This window comes from Myotis daubentonii, chromosome 12 (genome assembly GCF_963259705.1).
Source record: "Myotis daubentonii chromosome 12, mMyoDau2.1, whole genome shotgun sequence".
NCBI classification, from domain to species: Eukaryota; Metazoa; Chordata; class Mammalia; order Chiroptera; family Vespertilionidae; genus Myotis; species Myotis daubentonii.
In genome coordinates, this window is record NC_081851.1 from 62,193,257 (window position 1) to 62,211,292 (window position 18,036).

Here is an 18,036-nt window from a genome sequence, read left to right on the forward strand (position 1 = left end):
ATGTGCCCTGACCGGGAATCAAACTGTGACTTCCTGGTTCATAGGTTGATGCTCAACCACTGAGCCATGCAGGACGGGCTGATTTTTTTATTTTTTAAAACTGACCTTTATATCAAATATATTTGTTGTTTCTCACTAAAATTCATAAACATATCTCAAAAGAACTCTCATAAATCTTTTGAGTATTATATTTTTAATGAGTTTTGTAAAAACTTCTATATTGAGGAAGGGCTCTCTGTACTTACTATGGGGGCAGTAGGCAGGGATAACATACAAATACAAATAATAGAAAATAATTTAGGCCAAGAGTTTTTTGTTTGATCAAATTTCAGGAGACTTGCCACCACTCATTGGTACCCAGGCTCCAGGTTGCAGGGGATATTTGTGTGTTTTTCTTTTGTTTTTTTTATAACTCTTTATTGTTGAAAGTATTACATATGTCCCCTTTTTACCCCCATTGCTCCCCCCCCCCCATTTTGTTTTTTAATAGCTCGTTGTCTCTGGGAACATGTGACCTGGTCAGAGATGATGGTATTAAGTAAATAGAAACATTTTGGGGGGCTTATTTTTCTAGTTAGATATTACACAAGAAAAATACAAAAATTAGAAGTATAAGTAAAATAAAAAAGCAGACTCAATTCTGCATCTGAGTTTCATTCATTCATTACACAAATAATTTAGTGTTTGTTAGTTGCCAGGCACAGTACCTAGGCACTGAGTGTAGTAAAGTGGGGAAGATAAATCATTAAAAACAAGTTTTAAAAGCATTCCTTCTTTTAGCCCTTTTTTCACTCCCCTATCATTATACTAGTCTGCGACTTCATGGGAGGCTAAAACCATGTACTACTATTTGTCTTTGTTGCCTCAGGTCCTACCACAATAGCAAATATGAGGCAAAAATAAGTACCTAGTAAGGATTTGATGAGTGAATGGTTAAATATACTGCAGTGCTTATGAGAGGTTTTTGTAAAATGTCTATATAATAATAAATATGGGGTAAGCAGTTTAAAATCACTAAAAAATATGAATGTGATACATTTATAACTTGAGATCCAAAGTCCTTACATCAAAAATTAATTGGCTTCTGTTTCTAAATATTCAGGGTTAGTATTTCTGACTGACTGTAACTATTACAGATCATTGCAGTGTTAAAGAATGCTTTTTCTCAAAAATGAAGATTCATTGTTTCCTGTAATTATTGTCTAGAACTTAGAATGACTGCACCGTAGCTGTGTGTTCATTGTAGGAATAGAGATAAGACCCTGCCATCCATCAAGAAGCTTACAGTGTATACACACATACATAGACTTCCCCATTGAGTACAACGAAGATATCACCGTGTAGGGGAAATCAATTTTCCCAAGATTGTTACCTGGTACAATTTTCTTTCTTACTCTGTACTCTTGCTCCCTCCCCCCCCCCTTTTTTCATTTTTCATTGATATGTGATTCAGCTTTGTTATGTGTCAGTTGCCAAAGCCTAAATGTATGTACAAAGACAAAACAAAAGTAGAATCTTTAAAGTTATGTTTTAGGAAGTTGCAAGTATACATCTATCTTTTTGGTTTTAAAAAGTGGAGAGAAAGGCTACAGATAATATATGTCACTAGTAAATTATATTCTTGGCTTAGCTATCTGTTGCAAAGACTGGATTGCTAAATATCACTTACGGATATGTAAGAAGGGGGTTAGAAGGATATTTATGGAAATCCCTTCTCTGACCTCTTCTCCCCTCAGCCATTTTCTTTGAATGTTGGAGTGTATTTAATAAGTCTGTGAAAGTGGAAGCAGTAAACAGGAAATTGTGCCGTATGGTTAAAAAAAAGAAAAAGAAAAAGAAAAAAACACATAAAAGGGGGCTTTGTAAAGTAGAACAAGAGAAGCCAGAAAAAATTCAGAGGATTCTACTAAAGAATATGCCGTGAGTGGAATACTAGTCAGAAGTCAGATCAATTAAAAAGATTGCATCCAAAGCAGCTAGAATTATTCTTTTGAGGTTATCAGGAGATCATCAGGTTGTATACTCTATAGTATTTATATCCAATTATTTTTTATGATTTAATTATGTAATCATAACAACTTCAAAAGTTCTTAAAAATTATGCTTTGTTTCTCCTCCTGATACAATCTTACTAGGTATATGTGGTTGCTATGAATATTAAAAAGGAAGCAGAGTCGAAACCAAAAAGAGCAATTAAAAATACTGACGATGATGATGATGATTATGGTACCATAGATGAACTACCACCAGATAGTTTAATAACACTTGTACAACCTGAACTGCCCACACTCAGCCGCCTGTGGTTAGCAGCATTAAAAGACTATGCACTTTTGACTTTACCAGCTGAATTTGCCAGCCAGCTCCCCCCAGATGGTAAGTACTGCATTCAGAGTTATGCTTTTATGGCGTTCTGAGGAGTAATTAAACAAATGGAATTGGTGGGGGCTAAGCAACAGTTATAATAGCATCTTAAATTTCTGTGAACTTCAGCTTGGCATTCTCTCACTTAGAGCATGTTCTCCATATTGAATTTGTGAATTCATATAGAGCATTAAACTTACTTGTTAGCCAAAGCAAAAATGTTCTCACTATTATAGTGCTAACCATGAGTTAGGGTGTTCTAAATAACTATGCATAACAAGTAATTATGCAAAAGCATGATGAAGTATATTGCTGAGCTGGTCAGTGTACGTGTGCAAGGACAGGCGAGGAAGTCCTCAGCTTGGTACTGAAAACAGGTACAGGGAAGAATACAGAAGAAAGGAAAAAAGAAAGAAGCAACATAGTTCCCTGGCTATGACAAAAAGAAGGTGATAAGGGTTTTATGTGTCTCTGGCAACAATGAAGAGGAAGCCTGTGGCCACAGGGTAGGGATGCTCTTTTGTATGTGCTGTGGTCTGAATGTTTATGTCTCCTCAGAATTCCTTGCTAAAACCTAACCTCTATTGTAAGGGTATTAGGAGGTGGTGCTTATGTCGTGAGAGTGGAGCCCTCATCAATAGGATTAGTGTCCATATAAAGAGACCCCCTCCCCCCCCCCAACAGTGCTCCGTAGCCCCTTCCAGCATGTGAGAACACAGCACAAAGGTGAACAGGAAGAGGGCCCTCAGTGAACCATGCTGGCACCCTGGTCTCGGACTTCCAGCCTCCAGAACTATGAGAAATAAGCTTTTGTTGATATAAACCACCCAATCTGTGGTATTTTGTTACAGTAGTCTGAATGGACTAAGACAGTATGCAATGAGTATTTTTAGTTAGTTGTACATAAGTGAGTGAACAATTAGAATACAAGTAATGTTTTTTATTGATTTGATTGTTTCATAGGTGGAGCATTTTATACTCCCGAGACCATTGATACAGCTAGACTTCACTACCGGAATTCCTGGGCCCCAATTCTCCATGCAGTGGCCCTTTGGTTAAACAGCACAGGATTTACATGTTCAGAGTCAGCAGAAGCAGCTGCTGTATCTGGTTTACAAAAACGTCCTGCGTCCGTCAATTTAAACCAAGCGTCAGGAGCAACGCCTAGTGCTAAGTCTTTACCAGAAATTAACAAAGACAGGATGCATCTGATTTTAGGTAGGTGAATCATGTTAATGTACTTCAAGATGTATCACTCTGAAAATTTATCTGTAGAGGGGAAAAACTTCCTTCTACCCTTTTAGGTTCTGTGGCTGGTCCAAGAATTAAACCCACAATAAAACAGGTTAACAGGAGGAAAGCATACAAAGTTATATAATATTTTTACATGTACACAGAAGTCTTTAGAATGAAAATGAAGAACTGAAGTAGCTGTTAGGCCCAAAATCTTGTCTACCATTTTACACAAAGAGCAATAAATTGTGGAGCTGTGACAAATAAAAGGGGTTTGGGCCAGGGGCAGTAAATTGTGGGACAGTGACTAGGAAACATATGGGAGAAACTAATGGAATATAAGGGTTGATTTAGTAGGTTTGCTTACACAGGTCTATTTTGACATAGATTCCCACTGTCTGGTGATAAGAATGTTCTTTTCCTGATACAGGGAGGGCACCTTTATCAGTAGACTTTCTATGACCTGATTTGGAGTACAAATTGGTCAGAGAGCTCTTTCTACACCTGCTATTTCTCAAGTACCTTCAGCTCAAAATAATTAATACGGCAAAGAGGCTTGTTTTAGTGTGGGGTATTCTGGAATCCTTTATATCTTTCATTTTAAAGCTATGAAAAGTTTTACATAGCAGTTCAGAGACGGAAAGGAGGATTTTAAGCACATTTTCTAAGTTGTTAGCTGAATTTTTAATCTAAAAATTTAATTGTTAAAAAGTACTCTAAAAATTTTAGCCATCTTGTTTAGTAACAGAGCAATATTGAATAATTTTCAAGAAGCAAAATAAACTTTTTTTCCAATAACATTTTTTTCACTTGGCACTTAACAAATTGTTCCTTGAGGAAATAATAAAATGCAAAGTTAAAGTAAATTGGAATAAATCTTAATTTAGAATTGCTTCATTGATGTCATACATTCTATTGAAGCTCTTAGCCATTTTATATTTTTCTAGGAGGGAAAAGGAACACTGTTGGTAATGTGAAATTATAGAATTTGTCAGTAGATCTTATAAATGAAAATATGACAGTCTTCCAAAACAATGACCTCGCCCTTATGCAAATTAAGAGCAGTTGTCCATGATATCCATCGTACCTCTTAAAAACTTTGTAGGTATAAAAATTTTTGGAAACCATTTAATGAAAAGTAATTTTATAAGTTATCATAAAATTATTCTTAATGTATTATTTTTAAATGCCCTAGAAACAAAAAAAAAGAATATTGTCTAAATCAATCTGATGATGTTCGAATTCCCCCCCTCCAATTTGATTATTAACCTAATTTTGCCAAAGCTACAATCTGTTAGTTTGGTTGCTTATTTTGGGAACGATTTTGAACTCTAAGGCATTAATAAATATATATTAAAAAGTAATTTGTAAGCCCACCAGTGTGGCTCAGTGGTTGAGCATCGACCTGTGAACAAGGAGGTCATGGTTTGATTCCCGGTCAGGGCATATGCCTGGGTTGTAGGCTCAATCCCCAGTGTGGGGTGTGCAGGAGACAGCCGATCAATGATTCTCACTCATCATTAACGTTTCTTTTTTTTTTAAATTGTTTTTCTTTTTTTTTATATATAGGTTTTTTGTTTGTTTTTTTAAATTGATTTCAGAGACGAAGAGAGAGTTAGAAACATCAGTAATGAGAGAGAATCATTGATTGGCTGCCTCCTGCATGCCCCCTACTAGGGATGGAGCCCAAAAACCTGGGCATGTGCCCTTGACTGGAATCAAGCCCAGGACCCTTCAGTCTACAGGCCAATGCTGTATCCACTGAGCCAAACCAGCTAGGGCATCATCATTAATGTCTCTAATTCTCTCTCCCTCTCCCTCTCCCTTCCTCTCTTAAATAAAAAATACATATATTTTAAAGTAATTTGTAAAAATAATAGATATAGAGAAAAAAAATTGGTGTCAAAGTAATTGTATTTTATATTGACAAATGCTTTCATTTTGTACATTGCAGGTGTGAGTATACAGTTCCTTTGTTCCCCTAGACCTGAGGAGCCTACTGAACATGTTACAGCATGTCTACAGGCCTTACATACCTTGCTAGATTCTCCTTATGCCCGGACCCATATTGCAGAAGATCAGGTATAGACTATTTCTATAATAGATCATTAATTGTATGCTTTGTTTTCACCATATTTATCTTAAGATAATTTTCTCACATATGAAATATTATATAGTAACTAGTGGCCCCATGCATGGATTTGTGCACATTGAAAGGAAATTAATTAGAAGAAATATTTTAATATCACTATTCGCCCTTTCCCTATAATAGAAGTGTCAGAGATGAAAGAAAATTAGTAAAATGTATATGAAAATAATATATAAATTGATTAGTAAATAAACAATAACAACATGATAAAACAATAACAAAGACATGATATAAAAACAAAAACATGATATAAAAACTATTGATAAAAACAATGACTGATAAATTGATTAAACTTATTCTAATATCTCCTTGTATACTATATTAAAAGTAAAAACACTTTCAGAGTGCTTGACTAATTTCCCTTGTGATGAAGTATTTACAACTTTAACATCACATGCTCTTTGAACTCAAAGGAAAGCAACATATAACTGACGATGTCCGAAAACAGGTTCAGGTAGGAATATTTCTACTCTCTCTGGATTGGCGCCAGCAAGAGCTTTGTATGTATCACGCACGCCAAGTCAACGTTTATTTTTAAACTAGAGGCCTAGTGCACGAAATTCATGCACGGGTAGGGTCCCTAGGACTGGCCGGTGATCAGGGTTGAACGGGGCCTTTCTTCCCCTCCAGCTTCTGGCTGCCGGCCAGACCTTTCCTTCCCCTGGCTGCCAGCTGTTGGCCAAGGCCCTCCTTCATTCCACGCCGCCCCCTGGTGGTCAGCACACGTCATAGCTAGTGGCCGAACTCCCAGTTGGTTAAACTCCCAAGGGGACAATTTGCATATTAGCCTTTTATTATATAGGATTGCCAATGCACATCATATGTACAGGCCGGACGGTTGGACGATGGACGGTCGGTCACTTAGCCTTTTACATATATATAGATTACTCAGGGCTTTGGCTTTATCTAAGATCCCATACTGAATGTGGGGTGATCAGGCACAACTAGACTAGAGACAGTCACTATACCTTCTTTGATTTGTTCATCAACAGACAAATAAAACTAGAAATTTAAGGAATGACCTTAGTCCCAGTTTATGATTCTACTGATAAAGGACTGAAGTAATTTATAAGACTGTTAAATGAATTATGCTACTTTTAAATGTTTGAGGAAGTTTTATCTCTCACTTAATGCAAATTTTTTGCACTGGTTCAAGTACTTATCTCAACAGTTCAATAATTGACTTTTTCTAATTTGTTTATGAAATATTTAGAGGACTTTATCCATGTTATGGGATGGGTTTGATGTGGAAGGTGTGAGTAAGGGGCTTAAAGTGAGTGGTGATTATTTGTAGCTGCTGAGATGAAATGGAGAGGGGCTACCTGAAGTGGCTGGAATCTCTGGTAGACACCTCTTGGGGGCTCAGTTTAGATTGAAAATCATAAACTGTAGAGTCACTGGACTCAAGCAATACTGCTTAGTTCAAGCGGAGGAAAGAAATGGTAGAGTGATCATTTTTTAATATAAAAATTATCAACACTAATAAAAGAGAAAAATGGTAATTGGTGTACGAGCTACCCTTTTCATTGGCTAATCAGGGCTATATGCAAATTAACTGCCAACTAAGATTGGCAGTTAACTGCCAACAAGATGGCGGTTAATTTGCATATGTAGGCACAATGCAGGGAGGCGAAAGGGAAAGCAGGAAGAAGCCCCCTGCCACTGACAGTGATCAGAAACCCAGGGGGGAGCTAAGAGCTGAGGGGCAGGGCAAAGGCGGCCCTGGGGCCGCCTTTGCCCTGCCCCCAGCCATGATCGGAGAATCAGGCACCTTTGCCGCCCTGGCCAGTGATAGCAGGAAGTAGGGGTGGAGCCAGCGATGGGAGCTGGGCACAGTCGAAGCTGGCAGTCCCAGGAGCTAGGGGTCCCTTGCCTGGGCCTAAAGCGAAGCCCACGATCTCGGGGCTGCTGCCGCTGCGGGTCCCCGCTGCCAGGGCCGGACGCCTCAGCCAGAGGCATCCTTCAGGGACAGGGGCGGAGCCCGCGTGATCGTGGCGCGCCCCCCCCCCCCCCCCCGCTGCCACTGCAGGCCTGGGCAAGGGGCTGATCCTGCGATTGGAGGGTGATGGGGGTCAATGCCTGAGGGCTCCCAGTATGTGAGAGGGGGCAGGCTGGGCTGAGGGACACTACACACACACACACACACACACACACACACACACACAGGGCACGAATTTCGTGCACCGGGCCCCTAGTTTAAACATATAAATAACAAAGTAGTTTATTGACTGAAAATATGTTGGCATAAAATGTGACCATTTCTCAAAATTGTGATAGTGTTTTTATTAGAGTCCTATATGTTCATTTTAGCTACCATATTTCTTTATTTTTACATGTATATTTTCTTAGATTTCAAATAATATAAATTTATCTTTTGAAATTAAAATTAATTAAATGTATCTGTATTAATTTATAATAGCTGATTGGTGTTGAGTTGCTGAGTGTTTTGCACCGCCTCTTACTGACCTGCAATCCACCATCAGTCCAGCTGCTGGTTACTGGAGTTGTACAACAGATAGTAAGAGCTGCTCAGGATTACTTGCAAGAAAAAAGAAACAGTCTAAGTAAGTACTAGAAATTACACTAACTTTGACATAGATTGCACTCTAATTTTTAAAACATTAATGCCAGGAAGTTTTGTGGGTTTTTGTTTTGTTTTTATCCTCACTCGAGGATGTGTATTTTTATTGATTTTAGAAATGAAGAGAGAGAGAGAAAGAAACTTTGATATAAGAGAAAAACATCCTTCAGTTGCCTCATGTATGCACCCTGACCGGGGATCTAACCCACAACCTAGGTAATGTGCCCTGACCAGGAATCGAACCCACAACCTCTTGGTATACGGGACAGTGCTCCAACCAACTGAGCCACCCGGCCAGGGCGCCAGGAAGATTTTTTAATAAAAAAAGTTAATCAGACATTGAGAAGCTTTGCAATTGACTTTGCTTTCATTAAAAAGAACCAAATGAAATTTCTGTTAACTATTTTTCACCTTCAAAATTGTCAGCTTCATAGGATTGAATTTATATTATGTGTTACTCGTATTATGAAATACATTTCTAATAAAAGTACCTAATAAAATTTTTCTAACTAAAAAATGGATTGTCCTTTACTTAAAAGGAGATGTCAATGAACAGAATTCCAATAAGAATTATTCTGAGAAAAACATGTTATATCAGTTAGACATTCAGTTATAAGTTCTTTTGAAAGAATTTCTCAAATATATTTATTGCATTGTTTCAGCTACTATTTGTTTTGTGTAGCGTTGTTCACTGGAAATTTCACCAAATTTTCTTTCACCCAAGGTGAAGATGACATGGAAAAAGAGTCCTGTCCTGTGCTGGGAGAAGGAGGTGACAGCGGTGGTCTTATTCCTGGGAAATCTCTTGTGTTTGCAACGATGGAGCTGCTGATGTTCATTTTAGTACGGCACATGCCACATCTCAGTACCAAGATGTCAGACTCTCCAAGTCACATCGCCTCTAAGACTCGACTGTCAGAAGAAAGTGCGCGTTTGGTGGCAGCCATAGTCACCATACTCTCTGACTTACCATCCCTTTGTTCACCTGCTGGTACAGTATTGATCACCATTTGAAAAATGCACTAATTACGGTAGACAGAGATGGCTTGCTTTTGATTTTAAGCACTATTATGACTTATTTTCCTCTTAAATCTCAAGTGTAAAAGGAGAAGGTGTTTTTTTTTTAAGGATTTGTTTATCTTTAGGAGCCTATAAGGATTTTTAAAAACCTAAAACCCAAGATGCTCTTTTCAGATATATTTCAGACAAACTTCAAGAAAGAGATAGAACCACCCTTTGAGGGAAGACATTGAATATTAGCAGATAGACGCAAGTTGAAATTACTGACCCCTTTAGTTTCTGATCTGGTTGCCACCCTTGAGCAACACTGACAAACTAAAGAATGTCAGAGGAGAGTGTCAATCAAGTCTATGAAGTAACTAAAGAAACTATAGCTGAAAAGTTAGTAGCTATTTGCAGATACCTAAAGAACTGCTGAGTGGAAAAGCAGACTTCCATCTGTTTAGAAAGTAGAAATCGTATCAGGAGACACAAAGGTAAATTCCAGCTTAACAAAAGCCCACAGGTGTGAAAGTAATGGTTTCTCCATCATTAGAGCTTTGCAGGGCTTTGCAGGCAGACGACAGAATGGGAGAATGGTGACGAGAATCTTCCACTAAGTGGGAGGTTGAATTAATGACCTTGAAGCTCTTCCAGCTGCCAATTCCAGGATTCTGTCATTTCTTCTTTGCTTACCCATATAGTCTGTTTATCATTTACCTAGCTTGGTTAGGCTGACTTTAGTACACTGAAAATTGATTACACATCTTAGAATTGCTACAAGATTCAACAAGTTCCTCAAATGTTTCTAAAAGTATGCATATGTTAGTGTTTTCCTATCTTCCTTTCTCTTTTCATTATGAAGGGCATGGCATACTATATAGATACAATATCAGAAGTAATAAAAACATGGCTAGTTGGAAAACAAAGGAAAATATAATTCTGTCTTCTTTGAAATAATTTGCCTCCTTCCTCCCTCCCTCCCTCCCTCCCTCCCTCCCTCCCTCCCTCCCTCCCTCCCTCCCTCCCTCTCTCCCTCTATTCCTTCCTCCCTCCCTTCCTCCCTCCCTCCCTCCCTCCCTCCCTCCCTCCCTTCCTTCCTTCCTTTAATAACATCAGAGAACATTTATTGGGTAAATTACAGAGGTAGAGGAAGTAATTCCCAGAAGAAATGGGCTTAAGAAACAAGATGTAGAGTTAAAGGAAGGGCCCTTGGAGCTTGGGAGTGTGAAAGCTAATGGTAAGGTGCCTGGGAAGTGGGGGTAGGAGGGGGAAGGGAAAGGGAAAGGCACAGGTGTGCTCCTTGGAGGAAGAGCGCCTACTTTTATTTTCGTTTGAAACATTGAACTATAGTAATAGTAATGCAATAAATTTTGAATAAAAACAAGGAAAAGAAGTAATATTGGACCACAATCAATTGTAAAAAGTATAAAAAATTGAAACAGTTATAATATGGGAACTGAAATATTGATAGAGTAACCTGATTGTTTTCATTTCAGGATGTATGACAGTCCTTCCCACAATTCTGTTTTTAATTGCAAGAATATTGAAAGACACAGCAATAAAGTCTGCAGATAATCAGGTTCCTCCACCAGTTAGTGCAGCTCTTCAAGGGATTAAAAATATCGTGACACTTTCAATGGCCAAAACTGAGGATACTCAAAAACAGTGGACAGCGCTCATTCGTAGCACTCTTGCATGCATTCTGGAATATTCGCAACCAGGTAACCTAATCAGACTTAAAAATTTTAATACATAGCCTATCTGTTTCCTTATTATTAATTAATCGAATGCACTTGTGAGAAAAGTGCTGTATAACACTGAATCAGCTCAGAGAGGTGTTTTAGTCACATCTTTCAGATATGAACTTCCGTACCCTTTTCTAGATATTGACTCTAAATGTCCTTGTCTTAAAACTTAAATCCATGTTGGGATATGTGACATGACCTTATTATTTCCTAAGCACTTCCTTACTTTCTGGCTCAAAGATATAGCAGGCTCATCTTGTATTATCCCTGTTACTCTAGTCACAATTTAAAAACAAAAAGATACTTTGCTGATAAAGAAAAAATTGCTTGCAGTGTTCCAAACTCTGAGTTATATATTTTTCTCATTTCACCTAGAGTAATATTCCAACTCTAGAGTTCTCAGGTTCTTAACATTTATTGCTAAGGTTATTGTAAATTGGCTGAATCCTTTGAATTTTACATTCCTTTTTTTCTTTATATTAAGTTAGTGAACTTCTCAACTATTGTATTGTACCCTCATGATGAAATAATGTTAGCATCTCAAATGCATACATTCATAATTCCGATAAAAATTATGATTGCATATTAGCAGTTGCCCAATTAACCCAAATTCACATATATAGAATGTTGATAAGTTCAGCTGTGGAAGAAATGGTGATAACAAAATAGTTTACACTTCTTATTTTATACTAGAGGCCCAGCGCACAAAATTCGCGCCCAGGAACAGTCCCTAGGCCTGGCTTGTGATCAGGGCCATCTTCCCCAGCTGCCTGCAGCCAGCTCCACCCCCCGCCGCCATCCACCCCCGTTCACCATCAGGTGATCAGTGCCTGACGGCCAGGGGAAGGGACCAGGAGGTCGGCTGTTCCCACCTGCTCGCTGGCCCTGCGCCTGCCATGGGTGGCCATCAGGCAATCAAAGCCTGCCAGCCGGGGAAAGAGACCAAGAGGTGGTCAGTGCGCCTCTTAGTGACTGGTCCAGCGGTCATTTGGGTCGTTCTACCATTAGGGTCAATTTGCATATTATTCTTTTATTATATAGGATGTTTAGTAGTATTGTTCTTTAGAATAACAAGACATATTTCCTGTATTTTTAATTACTTACTATATTTTTATTCAGTTATATTTATTCCTGAATAAATTATTGAAATAGTAAGAAATTCTTTAAAATTCTAAGAATAATGTCTTTAGGAAATTGTGCAAGATTTTTTTGTTTATGGTTGTGTAGAATTTATAGGAAGGTGATACCACTAAGAAAAGTCTACTCTGGATTTTTAAGTTACTCAGAATATCTTATCAGAATCATTTACTTTGTCGGAAGGAGAGAGGTTTGGAAATGTTTGATTAATCTAAACTCAAAAAAAGTTAAATGACTTTTAAATAATTTTATATTTTCATGTTATCTTTCATATGTAAATAAGCTTTCCCTATTAGAGTTCTTCTTAGGATTTATGCCTGAATTTTTTTCAATCACTATTGTACCATCCAGAAAAACCAGGAAAAAGGACTTAAATATAGAACTTCTAATAAAATATCCTCTATGTCCTCAATAATAGATGAGTTGTACTCATAAAGTTATTTCTGGACTATATTAGAATTAAGGCACACACTGCTATAAATGTTGTTGGGGGGAAAGAAGTTATTGTTCAAGATGGAAATTCCAAAACATTTGAGAAACAGCACGTTGCTTTCTTTTCATATTTTTCTATATTTCATTATTCATGTTTCAGAGGATTCCATGCCTATGCCTGATGAAGTAAGCATGCTCACGGCAATAGCGCTCTTCCTGTGGTCTGCTAGTAGTGAAATAATAGGAGTCCAGTCATTACAGAATGGCTGCATGAACAGGTTCAAAAACGCATTAAACTCATGTGACCCATGGGTAAGTTGTACTTAAAACAAGCATAGAGGGGTGGAGGGGTCAGTGGGAATAAAAAACAATAAAAAAGGGGACATCTGTAATACTTTCAACAATAAAAATAAATTTAAGAAAAACATAAGCATAGAGGTAAATTTTCCACTTCATCAGGAAAAGTTCAGGTTGATTCATGAAAATGTACGATCTAGCAAATGAAAAACCTAAGTATTTGCTCTATAGCTTTTAAACAGAAAAACTCAAAAAGATCAGTAGGTTCAGACACTAGGAGGACTTATATTTATATTTATTTACATATGCAAAAATTCTCCAATATTTAAAATATTTGGTTAACCCTCGCTTATACTGGTAAAAAACTTTACATGAATCTGTGATTATATTTTTCACTGTTTACTTAATGATACCAAGGGCATTAAAAGATAAATTTCTTTTATTACACGTTTTAATGAACCAATTGGAAACTTTAGTTTTTCCAGAAAATAAGTTTTATTGTTTCACAATGTTAAAGTCTAAACTAATGTTTCTCAAACCTGCTACACATCCAAAAAATCAGTTTAGTAACATGATCCTAGACTTACTGCTATGTTCCTGAATCAGAGATCTGTATTTTTAAAACATCCCCCGGGTATTTATTTCCAGCAAGGTTTGGCAACTTCTCTTCTAGCAAAGTGCTGAAACAGTTTGATTTCACTGTTTGTCCCAGATGTTAATGAACCTTCCTTCCTTCCTTTTTTTTTTTTTAATTAATCTAAAGTCTTTCTAATCTAAAATGGAGCCATTGAGACCTTACTTCCCAGGCCTAGAAACTTAAATTGGCATAAGCAGTCATTTCTAGGGAATTCAAATGGATTTGAGGTGTCTGAGCAATATATTTTTATAGCTTTGCTTGACGTCATTCAGTTATTAGCCTTCCTGTTAAATAGGTTAATGTAGGAGGGATGATTGTAAAATAAAGAAGAATTAAAAGCAGAAATTAAAATTTCTGGTTACTAGGTTCTTCCAAACTATGGAAGTATACAAATTATATAAGCATGGTAATTTGGCAATTAGACTATAAGTAATATTTGATTATTTTCAGTTACTTTTATTTAGTTAGCATATTAGAAGTTTCATTATTCTACTTCATTTCTGTAAGTAAAAAATGGCATTAATTTGTCCTGCATTTCTATTTTCATTCTGCACTGTCACATCTTTTCAGTATATATTAAGATGCCACGTGCCCTAGCCAGGTGGCCCAGTTGGTTGGAGCATCATCCCCTACACCATAAGGTTGTGGGTTTGATTCCCTGGTCAGGGCAAGTACAAGAGGCAACCAATTGATGTTTCTCTCTCACATTGATGTTTCACTCTCTTTCTCTCTTCTTCCCCCTTTCTCTAAAAAAAAGTGTCCTCGGGTGAGGATTAAAAAAGAAAAAGATGCAATGTGATTGTACAGTAAATAAGAACTATCACACATGTTAAGTAATACAATGATTTTCTTATATAGGTTCAAGCCAAATGTTACCAGCTTCTCCTCTCAGTCTTTCAACATTCCAATCGTGCCCTTTCAACTCCCTACATCCATTCATTAGCTCCAATAGTAGTTGAAAAGCTAAAAGCTGTTGAAAGAAACAGACCAGCCAGTAACACAGAACTTTTAGCTGTTCAAGAAGGAATCAAAGTTCTTGAAACATTGGTTGCTCTTGGGGAAGAACCGAACAGTAAGTATTTTCTTATAAAAGTCACTAGTCTAAAATGAAGATCATCTCTGTGTGTGTGTGTGTGTGTGTGTATATATATATATATATATATATATATATCTTATTTGATATTAGACACAGATCATTGCAACAGTAAAACTAAATCTAAGGCTAATGCTATGCAAAACCCAAAGGTAAATGGTAAATATTTACTAAAGATAAACTAAAGGTGAAAAGTAACTATATATGTAAAATGTACAGTCTTAACAGGCCTGGTTTCCAGTCCTGGCATAACTTGGGCATTTAGTAAATATTAATATTAAGTGTGAGTTATTATTGAGGTCTAAAGTAGGTTTTGCATGTTTACTTATATTTTATTATAATTCAGACTACTGTGCCTAGTTTTAAAAATGAAGTTTACTGTAATTTTCAGATTCGTGATCATCTTCAGACTAACTTTATTATTTGCAGGAGTCCAGTTACTTGCTCTTTTAGTTCCCACTTTGATTTCTTACCTGCTGGATGAAAATGCTTTTGCTTCAGCAAACACAGCCTCCAAAGATCTGCATGAGTTTGCACTCCAGAATTTAATGCATATTGGACCTCTGTATCCACATGCTTTCAAGACAGTAATGGGAGCGGCTCCTGAGTTGAAAGTACGTTTGGAAACTGCTGTTCGAGCAAGCCAAGCCAGCAAAGCTAAAGCAGCTACCAGGCAGCCAGCCCCTGCCGTACATTCTGCACCAACAATTAAGCTAAAAACAAGTTTTTTTTAATTTTCTATTCCATTCATCTCAACTAGGAGCTAATTAGTGATAGCCACTGTATCATTCCAGGCTATAGGTTTTACTTTATTTGTACATTGGTATTACATGCTTCTAGGTAAGTTAAGTGAAATAATGCTCAGGTTGTTTTCTGGTTTTGAAGGAGTGATTTTTTTTTTTATTATGTGGTGAATGTACTTTCATTTTTCTCCTAATAGTGTTTCTCTTTTATTATTTAATTTATTTTTTAAACACTGAGTCAGTCTTTTAAATTTAAATGCTAAAAACAATTGTATCATGTAGCTGGGCTACCTATTGATATTGTCAAGCACTCAACATCTGTCATGAAAAATTTAATTGAAAAACAGAATGTAAATTTTGAAGTTAGCAAAATAATGTAAAATGTCTGTTTTGTGGTGTACATATTATGAATAAAGTTGCATTTTCTTATTTCTCAAAATGTCTTACCTTTCTGATATGTCTCTTTATTTTCATATTAGACTAGAGGCCCAGTGCACGAAATGTGTGCACGGGATGGGGGTGTCCCTCAGCCCAGCCTGCACCCTCTCCAATCTGGAACCCCTTGGGGGATGTCCAACTGTCAAGCCTAAGCCAGCAGTCAGACATCCCTCTCACAATCCGGGACTGCTGGCTCCTAACTGCTCGCCTGCCTGCCTGCCTGCCTGATTGCCCCTAACCGCTCCCTTGCTGGCCTAATTGAAGTCTAACTGCTCCCCTGCTGGCCCAATCGCCCCAGCTTCCCTCCCTTGCCAGCCCGATCACCCCCAACTGCCCTCCCCTGCCGGCCTGATCACCCCAACTGCCCTCCCCTGCAGACCCAGCTGCCCCCAACTGCCCTCCCCTACCATCCCGGTCATCCCCAACTGCCCTCCCCTGCCGGCCATCTTGTGGTGGCCATCTTGTGGTGGCCATCTTGTGACGACGTCATGCAAAGGCATCACGTGTGACACCACCTAGGCTTTTATTATATAGGATTATGGAATTATGCTTGTATATATATTTTAGTTGTTAACTAAATTAAAATATTCACTTAAGATCCATTAAGATATTTCAGATGTGGAATAATATTCTGCCTTTTGTTTTAATGGCTAAAATTTGGCCTCGGTTATGTTACATAATTATAGAGCCTCAAGTTCTGGCTATGATGTCTAGATTCATTCATCAAATATTTACTGAGTGCCTATTGTGTATAGTGCTCCAGAACATACAAAAATGAATTAGTCATAACTATAGTTATGCTAGTATCCAATGCAATGGGAATTTTACCATATCAAACATATAATTGAGGAAATCAATGTTTGCCACAGAGTTTAGAAAATTTTAAACATCAAGTTTACCAGTGTTACATTCCTTGAGCTATCGCCCCACAACCTTTCCATTTCTCCTTTACCTTACATTAACACTAATCTGTCTATTGATTCTCCTATTATGAACATTTCATATACATGGAATCATATAATATATGGTCTTTTGTGACTGGCTTTTAGACTTAATTTTTAAGGTTCATCCATGTGATAGCTTACATCAGTACCTGATCCCTTTTTATGGCTGGATAATGTTCCATTGTGTGAATGCCACAGTTTCTTTATCCATTCAATAGTTAATGAACATTTGGGTTGTTTTCACTGTTTGCTTTTTATGAATAATGCTGCTGTGAACAATTGTTTAGAAGTTTTGGGATAGACATATGTTTTCATTTCTTTCGGGTATATACCTAGGAGTGGATTTGCTTACTCAATGGTAATTGTTCAACATTTTAAGAAACTGCTGGATTGTTTTCCCATTCATTGTTTCTTCTAGACATAACCCCTTTTTATTTTTTTTTAATATATTTTATTGATTTTTTACAGAGAGGAAGGGAGAGGGCTAGAGAGTTAGAAACATTGATGAGAGAGAAACAGCAATCAGCTGCCTCCTGCACACCTCCTACTGGGGATGTGCCGGCAACCAAGATACATGCCCTTGACCGGAATCGAACCTGGGACCCTTCAGTCCACAGGCCGACGCTCTGTCCACTGAGCCAAACTGGTTAGGGCTATAACCCCTTTTTAGTCACCTATTTTTAATGTATTTTTGTTTCTGCCTTGGCTATTTTCTGCTGTTCTTTATACTTCCCAGGCTTTTTCATAATTTACCGCTTTGCAGTAGAGCGTCATGTATTAGCAATGATGGTTTCATTTTTCTTCCCCCTCATTCTTTCTCTTCCTCTCTTCCCCTGTACTAGTACATCTTTATACTTTCTATAAACTCTTCTGCACCATTTACAACTTCTAGTGTCCTGAGATTATTTGCATACAAGATTTGTTTGAAGAATTATATTTTAAAATTTGTTTCATCACTCAACTGTGAGATTTTCCTGAGTCATATGTACTTGAATAGGAATATCCAGTGTCAAGAAGCTAAGAGGAGACGCATCATGTTAGCCAATAGATTCTTTCAGAAGATTAATCTGAGCAGTTTTAACATGATAAGAAATAAAGTACCCTCTGTTTGCTTTCCAAATTCTTTTTTTTTAAATATATTTTATTGATTTTTTACAGAGAGGAAGGGAGAGAGATAGAGAGTTAGAAACATCGATGAGAGAGAAACATCGATCAGCTGCCTCCTGCACATCTCCCACTGGGGAT

General features: G+C 37.5%; 1 protein-coding gene across 2 annotated transcripts in view; it reads left to right on the forward strand.

Annotated features, from left to right (window-relative positions):
• Positions 1 to 15,839, forward strand: part of HEATR5B (HEAT repeat containing 5B) — an 83,554-nt gene extending 67,715 nt beyond the window's left edge. The window contains exons 28-36 of one of the 2 annotated variants that reach the window (XM_059660096.1): positions 2,135 to 2,372; positions 3,324 to 3,578; positions 5,548 to 5,675; positions 8,162 to 8,306; positions 9,048 to 9,314; positions 10,822 to 11,046; positions 12,800 to 12,951; positions 14,432 to 14,645; positions 15,096 to 15,839. In XM_059660096.1, the coding sequence (XP_059516079.1) occupies positions 2,135 to 2,372; positions 3,324 to 3,578; positions 5,548 to 5,675; positions 8,162 to 8,306; positions 9,048 to 9,314; positions 10,822 to 11,046; positions 12,800 to 12,951; positions 14,432 to 14,645; positions 15,096 to 15,400 (1,929 nt within the window). In that variant the 3' untranslated portion in view covers positions 15,401 to 15,839. Of the gene's footprint in view, positions 1 to 2,134; positions 2,373 to 3,323; positions 3,579 to 5,547; positions 5,676 to 8,161; positions 8,307 to 8,439; positions 8,559 to 9,047; positions 9,315 to 10,821; positions 11,047 to 12,799; positions 12,952 to 14,431; positions 14,646 to 15,095 lie in introns of those variants that run through there. The other variant, XM_059660097.1, reaches the window with a different exon arrangement.
• Positions 15,840 to 18,036: the final 2,197 nt, after the last annotated feature.